Source organism: Etheostoma cragini, chromosome 8 (assembly GCF_013103735.1).
Source record: "Etheostoma cragini isolate CJK2018 chromosome 8, CSU_Ecrag_1.0, whole genome shotgun sequence".
Taxonomy (NCBI): domain Eukaryota; kingdom Metazoa; phylum Chordata; class Actinopteri; order Perciformes; family Percidae; genus Etheostoma; species Etheostoma cragini.
The window spans coordinates 22,463,404-22,481,347 of NC_048414.1; the positions used below are offsets into that span (position 1 = coordinate 22,463,404).

The window sequence follows — 17,944 nt, forward strand, 5'->3', positions numbered from 1 at the left end:
TTCTGAAGGCAAAAGGGGGTCCAACCCGTTACTAGCATGGGGTACCTAATAAAGTGGCCGGTGAGTGTATATGTCAGTACTAGGGCTGGGTATCTATACTCAATACCTTTAAGGTATCGGCCAACATAACCCAGTACAGCGTAGTACTCAATCGTTATTGTACGCAGACCTCGAAAAAAACGTTTGCATGGTTTTGCTCTAAGCCAATCACCGCAAGTGCGCCTCAATTTAATGCTACATGTGATTGGCCCACTGCTGCAGCAGCTACAGCCCACCCAGTCGGTGGTGTGGTGAAGTCCAGAGCGGTGTATTTGACAGAGATGCCACTGAAACATTTAAAAGTAGTGATGGCCAAATGAAGCTTCATGAACCATTTTCTAAGCCTGGTATACAAGACCTAGTTTACTAGGTCTCGTACTAGAACTAGTATAATTTAATTTATTTTTAATTTGTTTATTAATCCCCAGTGGGGAAATTACAATTTACACTCTGCGTACACACTTTGTTAGTAATCACACACAGGCCTGAAATACACACACAGGCTCAGGACCTATACATGCACTAATGGAGAGATGTCAGAGTGAGTGGGCTGCCAGCTGAACCAGCACTGAGCGGATGGGGGCGTACGGTGTCTTGCTCAAGAGCACCTGGCAGTGCCCAGGAGGTAATGCGGCATCTCTCCAGCTACCAATCCACACCCCGTACTTGAACCAGTGACCCTCCGGTTCCCAAACCAAATCCTTACGGACTGAGCTACTGCCACCCCACATGCTGGATGGTTCTCTCTGTTCAACAAAAATTAAAGCACACTGAATTGCACAAATTAAACAATACCAAGTCCTAGTGAGCACTGTTTCTGGAAGTACAAAACCCCCAAACAAATAAAGACACAATAAAGTGAACAAGTCTTTTTTTATTCCAAAAATGTTAAGGGTAAAATAAACTGTAAAAGGTACAACATAAACATCCAAGCAGATGGAAACAAACAGAATGAACAAGGAAAAAATAACATCCACACTTGCCTCAGTTGTTTCTCTCACACAGCTCCCACCCAGGGTAACACAGGAGTCCACCTGTCTTTCTACTCTGAGGACAGTAAACTGGGCTCTGGAACTGAAAGGTGAAGGTGGTAGTAGTCAAAATAGTAACTGTCTCTCTGTGTTGCATGATCAGTCAAACATCTGTTCAAATCAGCTGTCTTGGTAGTCATGATAGTAAACAAAACAGATTCTCCTCTGCTGTGCTGTTAGAGTCTTGCTTTAGATCCGACATTTTAACGACATAAATGCTTGTCAAAGTGAAAAGGAAAATGGGGTAATTCTCAAACATTACAAGTGTTCTAAAGGCCCAAATGGAAACAAATGTTGAAGTGAATCATGGAGGATACAATAAGGCACTTGCTAGACAAATCCAACTTAACCAAATCTACAGAGGTCAAATGAACAATCAGCTCAACGATGTGGCCACCCTGCAAGTAAACAATGATGCGTGTGTGTGTGTGTGTAAACGAGCTGCACACAAATGCTAAAACTGATAGTGAGAGAGCAAGAATGATTTCTGAAGCCAAAGAAGGGGGAACAGTCCAACCACATGCTGCCTCCTGGAGCCTATGAGACGTAACTGCACATTCCATTTACAAACCTTATTTGGGATAGCCTGATAACATCATCAGTAACAATTAGGTTTAGGAAGTGTTTCATTATGTAGTATAACTAGTTTGACAACTCTTAAAGCAAGTATACAAGTCTTACAAATGCTAAATGTTTATATAAAAAAGCGAGGGAGAGACATTATACAGTGTGTACACATGGACGGCTGCCAAACCTTATGTTGGGCTCCAAAGATTTTCGATTCAAAGGGGGATTCTTTTCAGCCTGGAGGACCGTCACAAATATTTATTACATTTCAAAAAATGTTATTTCTTACCCTTTAACCTTAATTGTATTCTTCAGAGACCCTCATCAGAATTATTAGTGAAAACAAGACCAGATGGAGAGTATGATTTACTTTCCTTCCCGAATCCCAACGCAGGAACCAATTCAACTCACTTTCAGTAAAACAATTCAGCGTGTCGATCCTCTTCAAAGCACTGAGACTGATTTGGCCTAGCAAGGTTGTCCTCTCCAACCTGTTAAGAAATAACTGAAAGAAAATATGCCACCAACATCAAATGGCTTTGAATGTTCCATACTTTTGGTTGCCCGGATTAGCTTGGATGTTTGAAAAAAACTTAACCGAACACAGCAGAATCCCGCAGCAACCGAATTCCAAGTGGGCTCTAGCGTAGATGCTGGTATGTACTGGAGAGAAAAAAAGAATGTGTCCAAGCCTGCTGTTTGCTCGTCAGGCCAAAATACAAGAGGACATTTTGAGGCAAACCATCTCGTCTCAAAAGACCCGGCGGTGGTTGGTCTCGTGGACCACTCCGCTGAACATTCTTTGAGTCTTGTGCACATTTGGATGAAGGGGCATCAAAGGAGTGTCATGTATGATGTGTCTGGGAGACGGAGACGACCAGACATTTCAGGTCCTTTCTGAGACCTTCTTTTGTTTCTTGATGGGGATCAAAGGATGAGAGACAACCAGAATGCCTCTTGGGGGAACAAGCAGCAACTTCAGAGTCGTCCGAACCATTATTGTCTTGCACTGAAGGTATGTCCAGAAAAAAAAAAAAAATCTATTTCCTAACTTGACACCTCACAGGTGCAGGTAGAACAGGGGGAGGAAGAGCTGGATTAGGGTTGTGTGGAGGGCCAGGTGGGAACAGCAATTCTTGAACCAAGCGAGAGGTTTCAAACTCGTCCTCCATCTTCAACCAACAGCCCGTCCAGTCCCCAGCTCCAAGAAACTGCTCCGAGTGGGGTGAAGTTACCGCTGCTTTCGCCTCTACAACCTACATGGACTCGTAAACAAAAAGGGACTCATGATCTGTATCCATGTGCATCTGAGGAAACAACCCTTTAAACGGAGGACTAGTGGCTGACGAGACCCTGCAGCATCATCATCAGGCGCCGCGCCCTCTTGCTGAGCAGGCTGTGTGGGTCCTGCTGCAGGAAGGCAAAGAGCTTTGGTCGGACTTGGGCCAACACCGAGGACATGTGGTCTCTAGTCAGCGGGTCGCTGTGGTCTAGATTCATCACTGCATCCTCCAGGTAGCTGACCAGGGACACAGAGGGACAGAGACATTAGATAATGATAAAAGACCAATTTCCAGGCAGGCACATACAGCATCATCTACTGTAGATATGAGCAGTTAATAATGGTTAAGCCAAGAACTAGTCTTTGGCTGTGATAGGAGGCCATGGCCATTTATGTTCTACGTGGAGAAAGTACGATAGAAATGAAGTTCCCATCAAGATTCTGACACTTCATTCATTCTGATATAAAAGCAGTACAAGGTTAACTTGCATCTACTGTGTTTTGACCCTTGATGGGCTGCAGGTGAATAAAGAAACTGATTCGTTCAGTGTCTCAACTAATCCTTCGCAGTTTGAATGTCGAGCGCTATCCTTGATCACCTGCCTGGCTGCTGGCCCACTGTGGGTGTGTGTACCTTGTGTTTTCCCTAAAATATCACAGCACAAATGCAGCCGTGTCCTGTCCTCTCACTCAGACTCCACTGCATTTAACTCCTCAATGACTCGTTTGAGTCAGACATCTGGCGGTTTGACCCTCCCGCCCTCTATGCTTTTACAGTTTAACAAGCATTTATCTCCACGTCCAGAGTTCTACCTGATCTCGGTCTAACATTAGAGCTGTTCCCACATAGCCACCTGGCCTCTGGCCAGAGTTCCCCTCAACACACACATCAGAGGTTTATCAGCTCCCTATAACACAGTGCCAGCATGACACTGGATTTTACTGCATTGCACTCCACAGATACGGACTAGCTAGTTTATGTCTTGCAGCAGATAATCTGCTAACTAGATTGTTTCCACAAGATAAATTAAGTTTCTCTTTATGCATCAGCTCATCTACTATCAATCAGAAAAACTGAAAAGGACGGATCCTCTTTGGCATCAAGATGACAAGGGATCCAAGGATTCGTTAGAGAGAAGGACATCAAGTGAGTGCAGCGGGGCTCTCTGAGCAGTCACATTCATACGCATCTTGAGAATTGCAGCACAACACTTTTAAGTTAAAAGAACATGGAAAAAACAGACTGGAGTGCAGAACAGAACAAAACATAGCATCCAAGCAGATGGAAATGAACAGAGGACAGGGCATAGAAAGAACAGAACGATAAGAGGGCATCTGAAAATTGTGAAGCTATTCAGAGAACCATTTGTGCTCCCAAGACAGCCATGTAGCAGGGCTGCAGACGGGGCCGGGTGATGGGGTCAGCAGTTTAGCACCGTTTAGCACTCGGGAGACGAGGAATAATGGACATACAATGGAGATGAGATAGGGAGCAAATGTTTAGGTAAAGACTGGCTTTATTACTGATCACAGATAGCACCGGTAGGATCAGGCTTGGGTGGTAGAGAAGGCGTGTAATACAATCCAAAACGTGTTCACTATCGCTTTGTGAGAAAATGGACTTAAAATTGACATTTTGGAAAAAAAAGAAAGCCTAGCTTATACAGCTTTTTGATACAACCCAAGTTTTGGCTGTTAACAGTTTTTACATTGAACTACAGTGTTGTGAGATGATATACTGCATGCATTTCATGTACAGTATATCCACAGATCCTGCAATTAATTTCATTCATGTATTCAGGGTTGTTTTAATTACAATTATAGAAGATTAACATTACTTCATTGTAATAACTGTAATTTACACTATAGTGGATCTGCTGTGGGGGACATGGTCAACCACAATATTGTGCCTGGGCTTCCTTTATCATGCTTCAATTCTTACTAGGTTTATAAACATTGTTTTTTTTAATGTGGTATTGCAGTCACATGGAGATCGGTTGTCATTGAGTTTGGCGGGTTTGATGGCGAGCAACCCAATATCACTGCAGTCATTTTGATTTCCTACTACTACTAAGTGTAGGGTAGCCTTCTGCTTCCAAACATTAATTATTACTCTGATATATCAAGACATTGTCATCTTCATGAAAGTGTTCACCTAAAATATTGTGAAGCACGATATCTTGTTTCATCGTCTAGATAGCGATGTGCGCGATAGTCACATCGCAGGACGTTGTAATGTTGAAGCTAAACCTTTCTTGCTGCTTGATAGAAAAGTAAACTCTCACCATTCAGGTTTTACATGTACCTTGTAACTATGGATGCAAGTTGGTGAAATAAAATCCCATACTGTACCAAAAAAAATAGCATCTCAAGTGTGCTCACCTGATTTTAAGCTCAGAGCGGGTTGTGAGGTTGGAGGAGAGCTGCTGGATGAGCGACAGCAGCACAGGCTGGCTGAGAGGGCAGGGGTGCTGACCAAACACCTGCTGAGAGTCGATGGTCTCACACACATACAAGACCAAGTTCAGATCAGTTGCTGAAAGAGCCTGGAAGACAGAAGGAGAGGGCATTGTATTTACACCCCCAAATGCATTAGGATAGGTTTCTTTTCATTCATTTTGGACAGGCAGAAGTTTAAGTATCAGACAAAGTCCTCTGGGGACCGGGGTAGCCAGTTTTCCCTGCCAATATATGGCTTAGGAGCAAGTTTGTGAGCAGAAAATCAACGTGGAGAGCATCATGACGAGCCAACATACGGGACGGCATTTATCCCACTGGCAACTTCAATAAGCCATGTTCATTATTAAAAGGTAACACTTTATTTGACGGGGTGTGAATTAAACAGTAATGACACCTGTCACGAAGGAGTCATTTTGAGTGTTAGTCATTAAAGCCCATGTTGCAGGTTTAATTTTGCAACGAATTTGTGCAATTTGCTTGTTGGTAGTAAAAATTTGAACTGTTATCCATGTATTTGATGGTGTTGGATATTGCAAAACTGAATATAATATGAAAAGTAGGCACACATTTGCAGTGTTTCCTTTTTTCCCCTACAATGCATTGTATGACGTCACGTTGGGGAACAAACGGAGCAGACTGCGTTGTATTTACCACTGGTCTGGCCTAATGTGGCTTCTGGTCTTTAAATATTAACAGTCTATGGTCTCGACCGAGTCCATGTGACTTTATTATATTTATAATAATATTGGGGGGGGAAGTGAAACACAGCTTAGACGGGGATGTTGTTCGGCTTTTCACAAGTTTAGACAGCTAGCTAACACTACGCCGCCGGACGTTAGCGCAACAGCGTTAGCCTAGCCTGCTTGGTAAATTTTACGACTGTCCTTTGTGTTGCCTATATCTGCGTCCATATTGCCAACATGTGGCATTAGTGAGCCTTTTGTACCATATTTGTATTTAATCAAATAGTAAGCTTGGCTCCTACGAGATTGGTGGGTTTGTTTGTTACATTACACACAAAGCTAACTGGCTATAGTTAGCCTGTACGGATGCACAATCAACCTGCAGTGATGTTTGAAATGAAGACACGCATATCGTTTCTTTTCCCGAAAGATCCTGGACATTATTTTTATGTAAGACGTTACGTTAAATGAAGAGTAGCCCGAGTGTGCGCGGCCTGGAGGGACGCGTCCTACCACACAGCGGTTTTGGAAGCCAAGCTACAACTGCGGCGAGCAGTCTGCAGACCAGGGGAATAAAGTTCAGATTCTCAGTTTAAGACCAAGGCTGAGCTTCATGATTCCTCCAGCCTGGACTGGTGTGGATGTTTCAACCTCACAGACAACGGACTCGGACAAGCTTTAAAAAAAGCTTATGAAGGATACAATGGTGTACAAATACGTGTATTGTTGAGTATGCTGTGAAAATGTTGTATGGAGTTCTCAGCTAATCGTAATCCGTAAAATATTGATTTTGCTCCAACCTGCTCCTTCCTTAAAAACGTCCTAATGGATTTAATTTAAAATGATGCGCTTTTTCCTCAAATAAAAAGAACAGAGTTAAATTACACTCTGTTCATTGTTGTTTAACCAAACTTTTATGTTTTCTGAAAATACATGTCTTTCCTATTAACCCACATCCTAATAACAGTATAGTTCAATAGTGTTTAGGGAAGGTATAAACCAACCATATGGGTACACTGTAATAATGGTCACTTCTCACTTCTTTCCTACACTATATCTGGAGTAAAGCTATATTGTCATTGAGTTGCGCAAATGTGCAGTACTAGTACCTACTGTAGCAGTGGTAACAGTAGTGGATTGGTGTTTGTGTCGTTTCTAACACTGCTATTGTGAGGTACCACCACATCTTATTCTGTGTTCTTTACAATATATGACATCAAGGGGAATGGCTATAATGGCCCATAATGATGGTCTTGATACTGTCATAAGACGTTTTTATAGCCTGTCTGTATGCAGTGAACTTCTTGCCTAGGGATAAGTAGCCTTTCATATGACTCGGTCTAAAAGGAATGGTAAAGTAAATATAAACAATTAGAATACTTGGTGCGTGCTGGTTAGGGAGGACCATGATCCTGTCTGAAATGTCAAACGGATTTAGGAATCTTCCGATCAGGTGATCGCGTGGCGAGCTTCCCGTCCAGAGGCTCACTCCCCTACAGCACCCGCTCTCCACCGCAGCTTCGCCACCACACACACAAGCACCGGCCAAACAGCGACACGTTTTCACCGGAGGTTAGAGTTAAACACTTACAAATAACACTCGGGGATGCCTTCTATTCCTATATCTAGATAAGTGTACCAGTAAAAGTAAAGTACTGACAGTAAAAAGTAAAGTCATTGTATGCACTGCTGGGTTGCTAAATAAAAGGAGATAAATGAAGGAGACTTCCCCACAATCTTGACAATTCCTCATTTGCCCTTTCCCGTCTGGCAGGTTCGAAATTATTCGGCTGCTGGCCTTTCCACCTCTTCCACATCCCAGTCAGTCACCGTAGTTTTAGTGCCAGGCTGAGACTGTGCTCCCCATTTTGACGTCATCGCCGAATTGACTTCATAAACCCGCAAATACCCAAAATGACCAAAAACTAACTTTTAACACTATTTGGAGACATTTTTAAAAATGATATACATATCTTGAGTGCTTTTTGTACCCAATTATCAACAGTGGTGGTTAACATGCAACATGGGCTTTGAGTGCCATTCGGTAAATTGTGACACTTTAAATGCAAAGTTAGCATTGTCCGAGATGTCTTTGTCATGACAACTTGACATTAAAGGGCATTATATAGCACTTTAGGACATACTTGCATTTAGTGTTTGTAATAGAACATGTTTACATGCTTTATTGATAAAAACTGTATTTTTCTTATACTGCCCATGGCTGCTGCACCTATATTCACCCTCTGTATGAGACACTCTGTTGGAGCGCCTGTCTCCTTAATCACGCCTCCCAAAAAAGCATAGTCTGTTCTGATTGATAAGGGTGTCACTATTCTCCAATTCTTCGATTCGATTACAATTTTGTTTCTAAAGTCACAGTTTGATTCAATTCTAAATTTTTAATTTTTCTTTTAAAACCTTTTTTAGACTACACTTTTATGCAATATATTTGACCTTTGTTCGCAATGTACCACACTAAATTTGTCAAATTTAAAACATTTACTAACAGCATAATGTAACATTAACTTCTATCTTCAGTCAACTAGAAAATTAAGCAAAATAACATGCCATCTAGTTTTTCTTTTGTTACTGCAGTCTTCTTCACAGAAGATGACATTCAAGTTCACAACAAAACAAACATAAAAACAATAAAACAGCTATATCCATAGCCTTCTCTGAACAAATAAGTGTCTCAACAAACTATTTCCAAACAGTTGAACATATACCACACAGATAACTGATAGTTTCGCTGCCAGTGGAAGAATATAGTACATGCACATAGAGCTTGCAAACTGACTTTTTTTTTGTGAACGTTATCAACATAACTCACTAGAAATTCCACACCGCCTACTACAGTGAAAAAGGAAAGGGTTCAAGTTCTGTCAATGGGTCTCCTGCATCTGCCCTGCTAACTTTTGACTGTCCGCAGCTAAATAAAAAGAAGGCTGACTGGCAGCACTTCAACACTAATGTTGAAGAACTGACCGAAGAGACGGTTAATTAACCCGCTGTGTCACTGAACCGGGAGAATTAACCAAATCCCTCCTGCTGTTTTACCTCATTTGTGCCATCAACGCTTTGCTTAAGCTGAGTGTGTGTATGTGTAATAATCTAGCTCATTAGCACTTCCACTGGAGTTGTGGTAGAATGAAATTCCTTTAAATACATCCATGAAGGCTACACGCACATGTTCTTCCGATGACTATTCCATTTTTTATGTATTTAAAATTGTAACTTAATTATGGTGGATTTTGTGATACCTTTAAAAATGAATCTTTTTTTATATGGTTTGTAAGTTTGATGCCAAATTGTTCAAACACTGTATAATAGGCCTGCACAATATTGGAAAAATCTGACATGGCAATATTTTTTTCCCTCTGCGATATATATATTGCAATTTAAAAAAAGAAAAAGTAATTTTTAAAAGATGACATAAATATCTCTATTTGAAAATAATATTTTGTAGGGGAGGGCATCAACATAGAAGAAAACAAATGAAAGAGGATCTTTTCCAATGTGACCCATTCTTTGTTGAACTTTAATGCTTTACAAACACCAACGCAAGTAAGCGCTGTGACTAACGTTACTCTTCTGCAGTGGTTTTGGTGATGGAAATAAGGTAGAAAATACGCTGGTTGGCTAGCATTACACCAGTGTATTCATATACTAATCAATCCAGGCTAACATGAATGACAGTGACTGCATGTTGCTTCCTCTAAATTTCAGGTTGTGGTCGACTTGCGGGGCCAGCTTGTTAGTTTGATAAATGGATCAGACCTGTATGTCACGCGCACTAGCAACAAACTATGCATCCAATAACAAATAAATTACTGAAAATGATGTTAGATCAGACACAGACTTCTGTAGTAGATCAGTGTTACGTTTCCAGTGCCCCGGCTCCGAACCGTAACGTTAGTTGGGACAGACGGACCCCTTGTTTCTTTAGGTTAACTATATTAGCTTTAGCCTGGCTGGTAGAAGCTTTCTGCCGGGGGAAATGGCTGGGAGACGTTGTGATTATGTTTCATTAATCAGGTGATTTAGTTCATATTTGCAGCAAACATAAAACACTGACTGTTAGCTTCACCGACTACCCGTCAAAGACTATGCGCATCACTGTGTCAGCGGCAGCTGCTGCCTACGGTACTTTTCTACACACGGAGAACCTCACTTCCCGTTAAAAACTGTCGGATTAACGACACACACGTTGCCCGCATAGCTACCTGTCTTAAAGGGGAAGGGTTGGACGGTAATAATCATGTAAAAGGAGAACGGTGGAAGTTTGCTTTTCAATCAAGCAGTAAAAAAAGGTTGGCGTCAACATGGCAACATCCTGCGATGTGACTATTGCGCATGCGAACATCGCGATGTCGATGCTAAAACACAACACAGTTCAGCCCCACTGTATAACATTTGTAAAAGGAGTATTATGCCAGGACTTTGTACCGTGAAAAATCACCAATTAAGGTTTCTAAACCAAATATTACTCTACCGGACATGTCCCAGCAGTAAAGTGGCGGGAATTTGGGCAGAAATGACCAGCACTGGCCAAGATTACAGCTATGTTGCGTTAGCATGTAGCTACATAATGGTTAGCAGTATGGTAACGTTAGATTGAGGTGGAACAAAGCAGCACTTTCGACCGTCAAAAATCACAGATAAAAGGCTCCTGAATCAAATACTACCTTATCGGACATGTTTTATCAGTAATGTGAATTGGAGACTTGGGGGAGATTTAACAACATTGGCAGTGCAGAGGACATTGCCGGTATAGCTGCTTTAGTGGGTAAAGTATGGAATATAGAAGCAAATATAGGCTTTAAACCAAATACTAACAGAAAATATTTCACGAGAAATATGACCCCGGATTGGGGAGAATTTAATGACACTGCAGCCAAGGTGACACCGTTTACTGTCGTTAGCATGCGGTTACATAGGACAATGTTAACACCGCAGTAGCTCAACAAACACTCCAGTCCTGCCTACTTGGAGCAGATGACCAATCATAGAAAGCCAACTTAGAGTTGTGTAACACTTAGCCAAGAGTAGAAAAAAACAGTTCAGGAGTGTTAAGAATAGTTCACAGGGGATTTGTCACAAGGATTTGTATCCTATGTATAATATCCTTGACCTCAAGTAAAGTGGAACCATTTGGACTTGTCATAAAGAGGTCTTAAAAGTTATAAGACTAGTTTGAAGACCATGAATGCAGTATCCAGGTGATTTAATGAATCTTAAACAGATAAAAAGTTTGATAATCAGGCCTGTTAAGACATATTTATGACAGGTTATGTTGTCTAGGTTAATGTCAAGTTGTTATAATGCAGAGATTGTTGTCTTCATTAAAGTCAACTTGTCATGACAAAGACATCTCGGAAAATGCTTTGAACTTTGTATTTGGAGTAGTCATAACAGTCATTAAGTGTCATTCTGTAAATTATGACACTTAATGACAACATGAACACTCAAAATGACTCCGTGTTATGACAAGTGTCATAACAACGGTATCATGTCAGTCTTATGCACACCCCTTCAAAAAATTAAGGAACATTTTAAAGATGACAGGTTACAATAAGCTATAAAACTAAAAATCTTACGCTAGGAAATTGAAAATAAAAAATTTGGTTTGCTTTTTTTTTGTTTTGGTGATTGGCGGATCAGTTGATAAATGCGTGATTGCATGTTTGATGTGTTTTCATTCACGTAACCTACAATGTTGAAGGAACACAGACACACTATCCTTGCCTTTTACACAAACCTCTTTTTGCTGCGGTTGTCGCTGACCAGCTTTCATTGCGCTCTCCACAGTGTGACTGACTCGCAAGTCAATTAGCATATTGTGCTAACCTCAGCATTTGCCGCTAACGGCGAATTGCTAAAGGTTTATGAGCAGAACTTGCGCTTGTGAACTTTGGTTGTGCATTGTGCATTAATCTACATACTAGAGCTGTTCTGTGAACAGAAGAGATTTTTTTTCTTATCGTGGTGAAGAAGCAACGTATCACCGTGATATGGCGGTTAAAAACAAACTTCATATCAGTTGGTTCAGTCAGTTCAGCTGCTAAGGCGGAAATATATGCAGTGCTTCACATACGCGTGCGTGTGCGTGTGTATGTCCGTTACCTGCTGGAAAGCCTGGTTGAGCTGGCCCTGCTGGAGAAGCTGCAGGATGTTGGCCTGCTGTGTCTGGTAGTCTAGGTGTGCTGTGGGGACAGGTGTGCTGGCCGCTGACCTCATTGCCTGCATGATGCTGGAGGTGACTACGGCCTGCTGCTCCTTCATGGCCTGGCTCACCTCCCCTTTGACAATTCGTTGCACATGGCTAAGAATAGACTCCTGCAAACTGGGGAGGAAAAGGACCAAAGAGGAAACGTGAGAAACGTGCTTTTTCAACCACTATCTTGCTGGCTAGGTAAAAAACAACAACATGCAATCACTTTCTGTAAATGTAATCTTGTCTCTTTTATTTTAATTCTTTTAGTTTATTTGAATCAATGTACTAAACATACAAGGTAATACTTGAATCTGAAAAAATAAAAACTGTCTGGTGTCGTTTCCTTTTTAAGATTTTAAAGTTTTAGTTGGCCAACTACTTTCTCTCTGCTCCGCCCCCGATAAATGTATAAACTCTAGAGGCCATGAAATCAATTGCAGTGGGAACAAGAGACTCGATCAAATTTATGTTCTTACATTAGCCCCAGGATTAAGCCTTGCTTGTTTCTACTCTCCAGCCCATAACACAGCGGAACAAGGCCAGAGCTGCTGGCACAGGCACCTGCTGATATGCATATCTGATATTCAAATGATCCCCTTGGAATCTCAATCAATGTTACCAGACCCATCGTATCGTATAGTAAATGTCATTGTAAAGTATTTTGATGAGAGCAGGCGTGCAGAGTCTGATTGTTTGAATCACGACACCCCCCTTCCAACTCTCAGAGTTATCCTTCCCGCCCAGATCCAACGCTACCACATCTTTGAATTACTATTAGTCACAGTCCTTTTTGTACTTTATCACCCTTTTGTTGGGTAAATTTAGCTAACTGTAAAGACGGCTAAAAGCTGTTCTGACTCTGGTGCCTGGGTCTATTTCCCGACGGTTCAGTAAACTGACGTTAGTGTGCTAAGCCCCGGAATGAAGTGCTGACCGGGCTGGCCGCTAGCTGGTTGGGGGCTGACTGTTGATGTGTCCCCGGGCTGGGGCTGTAAAGATAGTGGATGGCCGCTAGCTGGCTGGGGGCTGACTGTTGATTTGTCCCCGGGCTGGGGCTGTAATGATAATGGATGGCCGCTAGCTGGCTGGGGGCTGACTGTTGATGTGTCCCTGGGCTGGGGCTGTAATGATAGTGGATGGCCGCTAGCTGGCTGGGGGCTGACTGTTGATGTGTCCCCGGGCTGGGGCTGTAATGATAGTAGATGGCTGCTAGCTGGCTGGGGGCTGACAGTGGATACGACAAGGGTGCTAGCTACCTGGCAAAATTAGATTAGTCATCTTTCTATACAGTTAACATTACCGGTGAACTCATGGGTTAGCCCAGAGTTTCCAACCGTGGTCAAAACAATGGTACTAAAAATAACTGAGCATTTTGAACAATGTCGTAATCTTATCTTACCCGCCAAGAATTAGCTAGCTAACGTTATAGACCAAGCACATTAGCATAAGCTACATGTCAACCAGCACCTTTACAGTAAGCACCAAAGTACTTTTCCTCTTCGGTCCTTCTACAGGCTGGAAGCGGAAATGTCCATTACGGTTACCATTATTTTTATGTCTCATTCCAAAGAGTTAATGAACCACTGAAACGATTTTGGAAACATTTTAAGGTACAAAAGAAACTGTTGTGTTGGTATAAACAAGGTATCTGCATGTTGCAAAGTGGCATCTAATCAATAACATAATGTCTTGTGGCCAAAAAATAAGTCTCCTCAAAAAATAAGAAGAAAGAATCGAGGTTTGGGTTTGGTGTATTGTTACAGACCTATTCAGACGAGATTCACGTCTAATAAAATGTCAACAGCTTTCCAATCACAAGTAGCTGTCAGTGTGGTCGATGAGGGATAGCTAGGATACATACTTTCCCACCATAATCTGGATCTGGTGCTGGACCTCTGCCCGGACATTAGCTGTGATGCTATTGGTCAGCTGATCGGTAGAGCTTTGGAAGCTGTCAGTCATCTGCTGGAGCTGGCCAATCATGGGGTCTCGGGCCTCCTGCTCTTTCTGCTTTCTGTTCTTCATATGGGTCTCAAGCTGTTGGATGTCTACAAAGATGAAAGTCAACAGAAAATCAGTTCTTCCCCCAAACACAATACAAATACACTCAAAGCTTTGTGTTGTTGTCTTAAGTGGAGACAGAGTTATGGTGCAGAAAGATGAAGTTAGTCTGTGTTACGACAAAAGGTTTGGTACGAAAAAATAAGATTACCACATCTGTCCGACCTGAATCTGTCTGGATAAAGAGCTGTGTGGAGCAGCTAGTCATGAAACCCCATGGTGTCTTGCATTTTAATGCATGAAGAAATGCATCATTAAAAGCAATTTGGAAATGCATGATACAACATTTCTTGGGTGAAATTCCACTTTTACAGTAACACGCTATCAAAGGGTCACTGGGTCTTTTCTTCTGTCAGCATGCTGCTTGGAACACAATCACAGCATGAGGATTTAATAATATTGACGATTTAGGAATGTAAAACAGATTTCATGGAGCAGAGGCTTGCAGCTTTTAATCTATATCTCAGTTCATTGTCTGTTAAAACTAGACAAACTGTTGTTGAACGTCTTCTAAATTATTAGACCCATTTTAATGTCTCAACAGGGTCTGCTCTACAAATTTCTTGACAATAGCCAACTTTCTTAACCCTGTGCCATGGTGTCAAAACTTTCTCATTTTTATTCAAAGCAAACAGAATTCTGAACTGCAACTTATTGTAATAAAACACTCATGCACTTCAAAAGTGAAGGTTTTTGAGTAGTCTGTAGTGCTTGATTTATTCTAGCTAATATTTTGTTCACCAACATGTGCCTTTGTATTGTCTATTTTAAATTAATTCAATTGTTGTTTTTTTCAATACAGCTTTACATTCAACACCCGCACATAAATATGACATATCAGGGGAAGCACTGCATGATGTATCAATATTAAGAATGCATTTGAGTGAAAAATCTATAGAAAAAAAAATATATGCATTGTTCAGTGCATTTGAGCCTCACAGATTTTAAACAAAAAGGCCTTGTGCGGGGGAGCATAGGGTCATAGTGAAACTGCAGTTGACATGGTTGACGTACCGAGTGCAGCTGTCAGTTAGTCAGCTGTCAGTCTCGGTTGTATGAGTATGCTGTATGAGTGCATTAGGATTTAGTGTTAGATAAGGCGGCGACTGTGTGCAAGCACTGTGCCTCTCTCATGTGACTTTCAATACGGGGGTGCATTTACGAAGACATCATGCCAGTGCGTCTGTTGACGCTGCCAGGAGTGATGTGGGCAGGTTTATAAAGATTTACAGTCTTGAAGGATACGAGATTTCAGCATATGATTACAGTAACATTACTTATGCTGTGCTATAATATTCACCGACATTTTAGCAACCCAGTAAATTCTCAACTGTGTGTTCATATTTCTTGCAGAGGAATGTGAAAATAGATTTATGAGAGCAGTGCTAGATTGTGTTTTCTTTTTAAATATGTGTTTCTTTTTTTAAATAACACCAGGACTTTTCCTTCTGATAAGAGATCCAACCAAAGACTTCTCATTGTTTATAAAACACCGCACTTTAATTTCAAACTAATATTTTACGTTTAGTGTTGGTTAAGCTTATGCTTTACTTTATGTTAAGTGCCTTAGTCTAGAATGTAGCTGAAGGATTGCACAGTTACAAGATGGCGGTGCAAATGTTAATGCAGCATTCACAAAGTTACAGTCAATATTTACACACAAAGAGCTAAACCCTAAATTTGATCATGGATTAAATTTAAATTGGAACAAGCTCATGAGTGCACACATGCTCAGAGGGGTATTGTGCTTTCCCTATTTACTGCAGAGTTACTGTGCGTGTCTCCCCTCGGTAAACAACACAACAGCCTTGGTAAATAAAAGAAAAAATACATAGCTGCAAGCTTACCGAGGTGGGCATGAGCACAAACTCAGAATAAATAGACTGCTTATCAACACATCAATGCCCTGGCTCAGTCTAAAAAGGCATCATCACAAAAGCTGTCCCTGAGCTTTTTGGAAGAGACGGTTATTTAATTAGACTTCCAGATAAACAGACCCTGATTTCAAGGCTAGAGACAAGGAACAACCAACGTAAAGAAAGTACCAATACAAAGTGTCTCAAAAAGGGACAAAGGCCATGGTGAGCCACCAGAAAACCTTGAAGGAACAGTTTTAAAAATCTGTGTCTGGACAGCTTGCAAGTATAAATTACTAAGTTAACCTTATGTAAAAGTAGGTAATTTATGTCAGGGGTAATCAACGTTTTAGGCCAAGGTCCCCTAACTTGAAAGAGACAAGCACAGACCCCCTACTACATATATTTTATAGAATTAAGTTGCACAAACTGGGCCTACAATAAGGTGTAGAGTGGCCTAAAGCCTATACACAAACTTTTTCATGGTGCCCTACAATACTAAGCTACTATTTACATGTTGTTATATCATCTTTTAATGTCGAACATATATGTGGAAGGCATAGTGATTCCTTAAGCTTAACTGTATTTGTGGATGGCTACAATAGTGGCTACCCTTCTGTGTAGGCCAGTTAGCTTATCAATGTTTTTGTTTACGAATAGGCAGATTTATCTTTGCTAATAATGTTGTGATGTTTGAATTAATTTGAATGCATATTTTAAGACCCCTTGACGATCTCTTATCTTGGTCATATCTTGATACTGTATATGTACTATATTTAGATTTTATTTGCTGACAAAACCATGCATTAAATGTTTGATAAGATTTCCTTACATTCTTGTGTGCCTTGTTTGAAGCTGTCGTTGATTTGTTGAAACATGGATTGGCAGCCTCTTTCGAAAACAGGCAGCACAATACCCTGGAAGGCGTCTTTATAGGCTGCCTGGATGGGTCCTTGCATGGCTTCTGCTGCTGCTCGACCAATTGCATCTGTTGTGTTCTGTAAACAGGAAGCAGGTATGGTGAGAAGGGAAGGAGACAGTAGGTGACGTTATGAAGATTTTGAGCAGGACGGGATCCAGGGCCAGCCACTTACCTTGGATTTGACCACCTTGCTGACATTTTCCTTCAGGGTGACCTCCACAGCGGTGAGCTTAGCAGCAATTGAATTGCTCAACTGACCAGTCACTGGCTCCAGACTCTTAGAGATTGCTAGAAAGGTGAAAGAATAAGCAAGACAGATTAGTATGAACTCCCCTATAATTAGGCATGTTATCAAGGCTGGAGGAAAAAAGACAGGAACGTGTCATTCTTGAATTAGAGGGCAGGAGAGGCAAGGCAAGAAAGCATCTCTCCAAAGACTGCTTGATTTTAGTCTGGCAGTCAAACACACCTCAGCTGCATTTATTATGTCTTCCTCATCTTATACCTAGGGTAATTTTCCCATGCTTCTTTTTGCAGAGAAGATAAAAGAAAGAAAACTAAATACATATGTAGACAAGATTCACATACCCTATCAAGAGTCTGCAAATCAGGTAATGCTTACAGTAGGGCTGCACGATATGAGAAAAAATATTTAATTAAGAGTAATTGTTATTGCAATGTTTCATGATATTGGAAGTAATGATATTTTTTTTTTCTTAAAGAAACACATTTAAATGATCATGGAGTAATTTCTGCGAGGATCTGTAGCAGACAAAGTCTGTAGAATACAACTTGTAGACCAGAACATCTCTGCAGAACCACAATATTT

The 17,944-nt window shown here is 41.2% G+C and overlaps 1 protein-coding gene across 2 annotated transcripts in view; it reads right to left on the reverse strand.

Moving 5' to 3' along the window:
- Window positions 1–1,262: 1,262 nt before the first annotated feature.
- Window positions 1,263–17,944, reverse strand: part of edc4 (enhancer of mRNA decapping 4) — a 37,186-nt gene continuing 20,504 nt past the window's right edge. For both annotated transcript variants that reach the window (XM_034878826.1, XM_034878825.1), the window contains exons 25-30: window positions 17,288–17,403; window positions 17,026–17,191; window positions 14,138–14,324; window positions 12,186–12,405; window positions 5,302–5,465; window positions 1,263–3,156 (exon numbers count right to left, since the gene is read on the reverse strand). In XM_034878826.1, coding sequence (XP_034734717.1) covers window positions 2,973–3,156; window positions 5,302–5,465; window positions 12,186–12,405; window positions 14,138–14,324; window positions 17,026–17,191; window positions 17,288–17,403 — 1,037 coding nt within the window. In that variant the 3' untranslated portion in view covers window positions 1,263–2,972. The remainder of the gene's footprint in view (window positions 3,157–5,301; window positions 5,466–12,185; window positions 12,406–14,137; window positions 14,325–17,025; window positions 17,192–17,287; window positions 17,404–17,944) is intronic.